Consider the following 9,807-nt stretch of genomic DNA (forward strand, 5'->3'; position numbering starts at 1 on the left):
GGGACGGGTGGGCCCACGCAATTTCCACTACCCGCTCGTGTAGATTTTCCGATGTGCGCCATCATTCTATCCCTAATGTTCTTCCAAGCCTCTCTAAGTGGGTGGCTCATTTGCGGCCAAACAGCCCGACGTGTCAAGCAGCTAGATCTCAGTGAGGAGCAATAACGGCAAGGTGATAGATCTGAACAGGGGGGCGATTCCTTGGCGTTGTCCCTTCTTCTTGGTGGTTTGGTCTGTCCCAATCAAGGTGTTACTCAATTAGATTGTCGTTAGTCACGGACTGAAGTTGCCACATTTTTTGGGGGGGAGTTGGTAGATAGCAATGATGGATGTAGTCACACTAATTGTCAAGGGGCCCCTCCCTCCCTGCGGGTGCACAACTACACAACTTATTTCCTTGCATTAATCCAGAGCACACCTCACCCCAAGGGCAAAAAAGAAACCACGGGTTTCAAATTCCTTGGCCCCAAAGCTTTACTTCCACGAGCAACTATCAGGGCCCCCCAGCATACTCTTCTCGTTGTATTTCTTACAACGTTCCTGCGAGGTTGCACTGAAAGACAACAGCTGGCTCCCAAGGCAGTAAAGCGCCCCAAAAGCGAGGAGGAGTTGAACTCGGGTCTTCTATTCCTAGGCCAGGTAGTCCTTGACTTACAAACTTTCGTTTAGCGACCATTCCAAGTTACGGCAGCGCTGAAAAAAGCGACCTACGACCTTTTCCCCCCACACTTGCAACCCTCGCAGCAACATGATCAAAAGTCGCACACTTGGCAACTGGCATGTTACTTAAGACAGTTGCCGTGTTCTCCCTTTTGCGACCTTCCGACGAGCAAAGTCAGTGGGGAAGCCAAATTCACTTAACAACGGTGTTCGTAAAATGGGACAGAACTCACTTAACCGTGAGGGGCCGTGGTAGCTCAGGCTGGTAAGAAGCCTGTTATTAGAACACAGCAGCCTGCAATTACTGCAGGTTCAAGCCCGGCCCGAGGTTGACTCAGCCTTCCATCCTTTATAAGGTAGGTAAAATGAGGACCCAGATTGTTGGGGGGGCAATAAGTTGACTTTGTAAATATACAAATAGAATGAGACTATTGCCTTACACACTGTAAGCCGCCCTGAGTCTTCGGAGAAGGGCGGGATATAAATGTAAATAAATTTAAAAAAAAAAACACTGTCTCGCTTAGCAACAGGCATTTGGAGCTTCGTTGCGGTCATAAGTTGAGGACTAACTGACTAATGACACTGCACAAGGGCGAGTGGCACGCTTTTACACCAACACCTAAATCACAATACTCATATCCTATGTGTTACGATCAGAATGGAGCCCGCCCATAAAGCAAGTCCAGAGGTGGTAATTAGCCGATTCGTACCGGTTTAGCTGAACCGCTTGCGGGCGACTGAGGGTAGTATAATGCCGTCCTATTTAGCCACGTTTTCGAGGCTGGGCGCATGTGTAGATGGTGTGCGCAGCAAACCAGCGGTAAGAATATTGGAAACTCACTGCTGGGCAAGTCGGTCATAAACTGACTCAGTCATGTGACTGAACTTTTGTCGTTAAGCAAACACAAGTAAGTGTTAATCCGATCGATGGTCGCTTCACTTCTGACCTGAGACAAGTTCCTTCAGGTGCAAGGATCTTATTCACTTGCAAGGATCTTATTCACAAATCTTGCAACAACAGTGGCAGTTTTTCGACCATCAATCCATGCCTGTCATCACACCCAAGTAAATGAGGAGAGGAAATTCTTACCTCATGAGATCTAGCAACTTGCTGAAATGGGACGATGTGAACGGGTGATTGGGAAACATACCGGAGGTGGGAATTCAGCCAGTTTGTATCAATTCGGCTGAACTGGTAGCGGAGATCGCAGCTGGCCCCGCCCACTTACCCCGACGTTTTTGAGGCCGGGCGCATGCGCAGAAGGCACGCGAACGAGCAAAGCGTAACCCTTGACTTACAACCACAACTGAGCCCAAAATTTCTGTTGTTCAGTGAAACATTTGCTAAGTGAGCTTTGCCCCCAGTTTACGACCTTTCTTGCCACCAGTTATTAAGCGAATCGTTGCGGTTGTTAAGTGAGTAACAGGGTTGTTCAGTGAATCCGTCTTCCCCACTGACTTGGCTTGTTAGAAGGTCACAAAATGGAATCAAATGATCCCAAGATATTGCAACCGTCGTAAGTATGAGTTGGTTCGAATTTTTGTCACGGATGCTGCAACGGTCATTAAGTGTAGAAAAGTGCTGCTGTCATTTTGAATGGTCACTAAGTGAATGGTCATTAAATTGGAAAAGCCAGTAATATTTAATGTTTTGTTCCTAAAATGTAATCATAGGTGGTCTTTCATTCCCGTTGCTAAGCAAAATTGTTCTTAAGTGATGTGACAACCTTTTTTGCCGCTATTGTTGAGCACAATCCCTCTGGTTGTTAAGTGAATCACCTGGTTGTTAAGTGGATCCAGCTTCCCCCCCCCCTCCATTGACCTTGCTTGTGGCGATCACATGATCCTGCATGCTGAAACTGCCATAAATAGTCCTCAACTTACGACAGTCCATTTAGTGACTCTTCCAAGTTACAAAGGCACTGAAAAATGTGACTTAGGACCATTTTTCAGAGTTACGACCTTTGCGGCATCCCCACGGTCACGGGATCAAAATTCAGACGCTTGGCAAACTGGTTCGTACTTACGACCGTTGCTGTGTCCCCAGGTCGCGCGACCCTCTTTTGCCGACCTTCTCACAAGCAAACCCAACGGGGATGGCAGATTCCCGTAACAACCGTGTGACTCACTTAACAACCGCCGTGATTCCCTTAACAACGGTGGCAAGAAAGGTTGTAAAATGGGGCAAAGCTCACTTAACAAACGCGTCGCTCAACCACAGAAATCTTGGGCTCCAAGGTGGCCATAAGACGACATACCTGTTACATGCCAGTTGCTAAGCGTCCCAATTCATGACCGTTGTGTGGGTCTTGAGTGCAAGGACCGGTCACAAGTCGCGTTTTCACTGTTGTGTAACGGTCACTAAATGAATCTTTGTAAATTGAGGGTCACTTGGGTGTGCCGTTTTTAGGATGGAGCCACTAATTCTATCACAGAGCAAAACGGAGCCTTAACTACTGGTATTTGTTACGTATAAAGTTTGCTAGATGAACCATCAGGTAAATTTTGAATTAAGGCTTCCTCCTTTGATGTGGATTAGAACCCAGATCACCGCATCTTCCTCAATTTCCTGGTCAGAAGGAAAAACAGGATACTGTGGAAGAGTCTGTAATGTCATAAGGGGCTCCCAGAGAATTATAGGTAATCCTCAATTTACAACCATTTGGTTAGTGACCGTTCCAAACGACCATGGTACCGAAAAAAGGCGACTTACGACCATTTTTCACACTTTACGACTTGCGGACTTCAACTCCCAGAATTCCCTAGCCAGCCACGTTCAGGAATTCTGGGAGTTGACGTCCACCGGCCATAAAGGGGCCATACAGGTAGTCCTCGATTTTACAACCATTCGTTTAGTGACCGTTGAAATTACAACAGCAGTGAAAACACCCGAAACAGTGACCATTTGCTCACACTTACGACCGTTGCAACATCCCCTTGGTCACGTGATCAAAATTCAGACGCTTGGCAAACTGGTTCGTACTTACGACCGTTGCTGTGTCCCCAGGTCGCGCGACCCTCTTTTGCCGACCTTCTCACAAGCAAACCCAACGGGGATGCCAGATTCCCGTAACAACCGTGTGACTCACTTAACAACCGCCGTGATTCCCTTAACAACGGTGGCAAGAAAGGTCGTAAAATGGGGCAAAGCTCACTTAACAAACGCGTCGCTCAACCACAGAAATCTTGGGCTCCAAGGTGGCCATAAGACGACATACCTGTTACATGCCAATTGCTAAGCGTCCCAATTCATGACCGTTGTGTGGGTCTTGAGTGCAAGGACCGGTCCACAAGTCGCGTTTTCACTGTTGTGGTAACGGTCACTAAATGAATCTTTGTAAATTGAGGGTCACTTGGGTGTGCCGTTTTTAGGATGGAGCCACTAATTCTATCACAGCGCAAAACGGAGCCCTAACTACTGGTATTTGTTACGTATAAAGTTTGCTAGCTGAACCATCAGGTAAATTTTGAATTAATGCTTCCTCCTTTGATGTGGATTAGAACCCAGATCACCGCATCTTCCTCAATTTCCTGGTCAGAAGGAAAAACAGGATACTGTGGAAGAGTCTGTAATGTCATAAGGGGCTCCCAGAGAATTATAGGTAATCCTCAATTTACAACCATTCGGTTAGTGACCGTTCCAAACGACTATGGTACCGAAAAAAGGCGACTTGCGACCATTTTTCACACTTTACGACTTGCGGACTTCAACTCCCAGAATTCCCTAGCCAGCCACGTTCAGGAATTCTGGGAGTTGACGTCCACCGGCCATAAAGGGGCCATACAGGTAGTCCTCGATTTTACAACCATTCGTTTAGTGACCGTTGAAATTACAACAGCACTGAAAACACCCGAAACAGTGACCATTTGCTCACACTTACGACCGTTGCAACATCCCCTTGGTCACGTGATCAAAATTCAGTCGCTCAGTGACTGACTCGTATTTATGACGATTGCAGTGTCCCGGGGTCTGGCGATATCCCGACAAGCAAAGTCAATGTGGAAGCCCAGATTCAATGAACCTCTGCATTCCTCACTTAACCACCATGGCAAAGAAAGGTCATAACACTGGGCCAGACTCAGCAATGGAAACTTTGGGCTCCTTTGCAGTCATAAGTCGAGAACTTTTATGCCAAAGTTGGCATCTTCTTCACACAGTAGGTTCCATCCTTGCTTAACTCAACCTGGTTTCTTTTTTTCCCTTCCTTCCTTCCTTTCTTTCGCTTTCTTTCTTTCTTTCCCTCTTTTTCTTCTTCTCTCTCTCTCCCTCCCTCCTTTTTTTCTCTCTTTCCCTCCCTTCTTCTTTTTCTCTCTTCCACCTTCCTTCCCTCTCTCTCTCCCTCTTTCTTTCTCTTTCTTTCTTTCCCTCTTTCTCTCTCCCTCCTCTCTTTCTCTGTGTGCCTCTCTCCCTTCTTTATTTCTCTCTCTCTCTCTCCCTCCCTCCTTTCTTTTTCTCTTTCCCTCCTTCCTCCTCTATCTCCCTCTTTCTTTCTCTCTCTCCCTCCCTTTCTTTCTTTCCCCCTTTCTCTCTCCCTCCCTTCTTTCTTTCCCCCTCTCTCTCCCTCCCTCCTTCCCTCTCTCTCCCTCTTTCTTTCCCTCCCTCCCTCTTTCCCTCTCTCTCTCCTTCCTTCCTTCCTTCCTTCCTTTTCTTTTCCTCTTTCTCTCTCCCTGCCTCCTTTCTTTCTCTCTCTTTCTCACTCTCCCTCCCTTCTTTCTTTATTTCTCTCCCTCCCTCTCTCTTTCCCTCTCTCTCTCCCTCCTTCCTTCCCTCTCTCCCTCCCTCTTTCCCTCTCTCCTTCCTTCCTTCCTTCCTTTTCTTTTCCTCTTTCTCTCTCCCTGCCTCCTTTCTTTCTCTCTCTTTCTCACCCTCCCTCCCTTCTTTCTTTCTCTCCCTCCCTCTTTCTCTCCCTCCTTCCTTCCCTCTCTCTCCCTCCCTCTTTCCCTCTCTCCTTCCTTCCTTCCTTCTTTCTTTCTTTTCCTCTTTCTCTCCCCCTGCCTTTCTTTCTCTCTCTTTCTCACTCTCCCTCCCTTCTTTCTTTATTTCTCTCCTCCTCTCTTTCCTCTCTCTCTCCTCTTTCCTCTCTCCTTCCTTCCTTCCTTCCTTCTTTCTTTTCCTCTTTCTCTCTCCCTGCCTCCTTTCTTTCTCTCTCTTTCTCACCCTCCCTCCCTTCTTTCTTTATTTCTCTCCCTCCCTCCCTCTTTCTCCCTCTCTTTCTCCCTCCCTCTCTCCGTGCAGAAGGACAGAACCTTGGCCACCCCACCCCAAAAGCCTGCAGTGCTTTGGCACATCGGGAGCTTGGGGTGAGCAGTACCTTCCCCAACCTGGCACCCCCCATGGGCGGGGCGGGAAAGAAAGCCCCCTCCCCAAGATCCTCCCTCCCTCTGGAAGGAGCGGGAGGGCTCTGCTCTTCCCAGCCCCTCATCCCTGCCCCCAAACCCTTCCGCAACTCAGCTTTTCTTGCGCAAGCAACAGGTTCGATCCCCGCGAAAGCGCTCTCGGCTGCGCCCGCCGCCCCCGCTGGCTCCTTTTGCACAGCTCCCTTCCCCGGTTTCCTGAGCAGATCCGGCTCGGGGGAGGGAGAGGTGGGCTGGAGGTGGGGGGGGGGTCTCCCGCCGCCTTCCTCCGGGATGCTGCCCGCCTTCCTCCCTCCTTCCCTCCCCTCGGGGGCCGGTGCCAGCCGGTACCTGCCGCTGAGAAGGATCCGGTCTTTGAGGCTCCATGCCGGCGCCAGCCACCGCAGGCTGCGGATGGAAGCGGCGAAGAGAACCGGGAAGAAGACCAAGCCCAGGGCCAGAGTCTGCCACATCCCCACGGGCCGCCGGCTTGGCTCGGCTCTGCTCCGCCCGGCCTCCAGGAGCTCCCGGAGCCTCTCGCTCGGCTCTCCTCCACCCCGGCGGGGCAAGAGGCAGGGACGCCCTCCGGAGCCAGCCGCTCCCCGCAGCCCAACGTCCGCCCCGCCCCGCCCTGGCCGGCTGTTTGTCAACAGCAGGCCGGGCGGCCGAGGAGAAGGCGGAGAAGGGCGGAGGGGAGGGGAGGGGAGGGAGGAGCCCCGGCCGCCGCCACCGCCGCCGCCGCTGCGACCGTCGGCTCAGAGAGATGGCCGGTGGAAGGGACGGGCGTGGGGGGCTCGAAGGCGACCGGGGCGCTTCCTTGGCAGGCCCGGTTTCAAAGGAGAAGCCCTCCCTCCCTCCCTCTCTCCTTTCTTTCTTCCTTCCTTCCTTTCGTTCTTTCGTTCCTTTCTTTCTCTCTCTCCCTTCTTTCGTTCTTTTTTTCCCTCCCTCTTTCTTTCTTTCTTTCTCTCTCTCCCTCCCTCTTCCTTCCTTTCTCTCTCTCTCTCTCTCTTTCTTTCATCTTTCTTTCGTTCCTTTCTTTCTCTCCCCCCTTTCGTTCTTTTTCTCCCTCCCTCCCTCCCTCTTTCGTTCTTTCCTTTCTTTCTTTTTTTCTCTCACTCTCCCTCCCTTTCTTTCTTTCCTTTCTCTCTCTCTCCCTCCCTCCCTCCCTCTTTCTTTCATCTTTCTTTCCTTTCTTTCTCTCTCTCCCCTCTTTCGTTCTTTTTCTCCTCCCTCCCTCTTTCTTTCTTTCCTTTCTTTCTTTTTCTCTCCTCTCTCTCTTTCTTTCATCTTTCTTTCTTCCTTCCTTTCTCTCCTCCCTCTTCCTTCCGTTCTTTTTCTCCCTCCCTCCCTCCCTCTTTCGTTCTTTCCTTTTTCTTTTTTCTCTCACTCTCCCTCCCTTTCTTTCTTTCCTTTCTCTCTCTCTCCCTCCCTCTCTCCCTTTTTCTTTCTTTTTCTTTCTCTCTCTCTCTCTCCCACACCTTCCCTCTTTCTTTCATCTTCTTTCCTTTCTTTCTCTCTCTCCCCTCTTTCGTTCTTTCTCTCCCTCCCTCCCTCTTTCTTTCGTTCCTTTCTTTCTCTCTCCCTCCCTCTTTCATCTTTCTTTCCTTTCTTTCTCTCTCTCCCTCCCTGTCTCTTTCTTCCTTTCCTTTCTTTCTCTCTCTCTCTGCCTCTTTCTTCCTTTCCTTTCTTTCTCTCCCTCCCTCCCTCTTTCTTTCTTTCCTTTCTCTCCCTCCCTCCCTCTTTCTTTCTTTCTCTCTCTCTCTCCCTTTCCGCCTCCTTGCTTTCCCCTTCACCGAGCCCCCACCCCCACCCCCACCTCTCTCCCCACTCCACGCAAGATCCGCTGCAAGCAACGGCCCGGTTCTGGAGTGGAGCGGGATGGTGGTGATGGACGGGGGCGTGGTTCGACTAGAACGCGGTCTGCCCTGCGAGCGGTGAAAGTTCTTTCGGAGCGACTATGGAAAGTCAACGTTCTATATTGGAACGTTGGAGAGGCGAGCGTTCCAGCCGGTCGAAACGCCAGACGTTCCATACAAGCATTGGAGAACCCTTGAATTCTAAACCGAACGCTGAGATCCTGAACGTTCCATCCGGTCGTCGAACGCTAGAATTTTGAACGTTCCATGCAGCCGAACCCCGAGACCCTGAGCGTTCCATCCGGTCGAACGCGGGAGCTCCGAACGTTCTATCCCGTGGAACGGTGGGGCTCCGAACGTTCCATGCAACCGAACGCGGAGACCTGAGCGTTCCATGTCACCGGCCATTCAGCCGCAGCCCCCGAGACTGCGGGAGATGGGTTCCCCCCCCCAACCCCACCAAGGGTCTTCATGGCTCGGAAGGCCCCCCCCCACTCAAAGTGGCCCCTCCAGGTGAAAAAAGCAGGGAACGCTTGCTTTAAGATCGGAGTGAAATCCAGCAGGTTCTGGAGAACCGGTAGCGGAAATTTTGAGTAGTTCCGGAGAACCAGCAAATACCACCTCTGGCTGGTCCCAGAGTGGGGTGGGAATGGAGATTTTGCAGTATCCTTCCCCTGCCATAACAGCCATAACAGCCCCGAATTTCTGTTGCTAAGCAAGACACTCGTTGCGTGAGATTAACCCCCTGTTACAAACTTTCCTCTGCCCTATTTGTTAAGCGAATCACCGCAGTTGTTAAGTTAGTAATGTGGTTGTTATGCGAATCTGGCTCCCCCCATTGGTTCTGCTTGTCAGAAGGTCACAAAAGGGTATCCCTCCTGACCCCGGGATGCTGCAACTGTCATAAATACGAGTCAGTTGCCAAGCGTCTGAATTTTGATCGTGTAACCATAGGGACACAGCAATGGTCATAAGTGTGATTAACGGTCATAGTTCAGTTTTTTTCAGTTCTGCTGTACTCTCAAACGGTCAGTAAATGAACTCTGGTAAGCAGATGTGGTATTCAGGCAGTTCGTACCGGTTCAGGCGAACCGGTAGCGGCGATTGCAACGCCATGGCTCCAAGTCGTGCTATTTATTTTATTTTATTTTATTTTTATTTATTTTTCGCATTTTTATACCGCCCTATCTCCCAAGGGACTCAGGGCGGTTTACAGCCAAATAAAAATACATATAAATACAGAATAAAACCACAATTAAAAAACTTATTAGATAAGACCGAATATTTAAAATAGAAATACAAATACTAAAACCCCATTAAAAACCAAATTCAAAATTTAAAAATTCTAATCCAGTCCTGCACAAATAAATAGATGTGTCTTAAGCTCGCGGCGGAAGGTTCGAAGGTCGGGAAGTTGGCGAAGTCCTGGGGGAAGTTCGTTCCAGAGGGTGGGAGCCCCCACAGAAAAGGCCCTTCCCCTGGGTGTCGCCAGTCGGCACTGCCTGGCCGACGGCACCCTGAGGAGTGGCACATTTTCAAGGCTGGGTCCATGCGCAGAAGGCGGATAAGCGAGCAAAATGCATGCACGGAAGGCTGGACACATGCGCAGAAGGCTGGACACGTGCTCGGACAGCGCACACGTGCACAAAGTGAGCAGGTAAGTGAAACCCACGCCTGGTGGTAAGTCAAGGACTACCTGTCTGGCCCCTTTATGACCAGTGGACTTCAACTCCCAGAATTCCTGAATATGTCTAGGCTGAGAAATTCTGGGAATTGAAGTCCGCAAGTCGTAATAGTATCCCTTCCCGATCTGTAACTTTGAATAGACAGCGCCCTCTAAGTCACCTTTGGCTCTGCTGGTCAGGTGGCCTATGCGTTTCATAAATCAGGTAATCCTCGACTTACGACCACAATTGAGGTCACAAAACCTCTGTTGTTATGTGAGACTTTCGTTAAG

General features: G+C 50.1%; 1 protein-coding gene across 2 annotated transcripts in view; it reads right to left on the reverse strand.

Moving 5' to 3' along the window:
* Positions 1-6,776, reverse strand: part of TLCD3A (TLC domain containing 3A) — a 62,635-nt gene extending 55,859 nt beyond the window's left edge. The window contains exon 1 of one of the 2 annotated variants that reach the window (XM_058164057.1): positions 6,346-6,776. In XM_058164057.1, the coding sequence (XP_058020040.1) occupies positions 6,346-6,467 (122 nt within the window). In that variant the 5' untranslated portion in view covers positions 6,468-6,776. The remainder of the gene's footprint in view (positions 1-6,345) is intronic. The other variant, XM_058164056.1, reaches the window with a different exon arrangement.
* Positions 6,777-9,807: the final 3,031 nt, after the last annotated feature.

This window comes from Ahaetulla prasina, chromosome 1 (assembly GCF_028640845.1).
Source record: "Ahaetulla prasina isolate Xishuangbanna chromosome 1, ASM2864084v1, whole genome shotgun sequence".
Taxonomy (NCBI): Eukaryota; Metazoa; Chordata; class Lepidosauria; order Squamata; family Colubridae; genus Ahaetulla; species Ahaetulla prasina.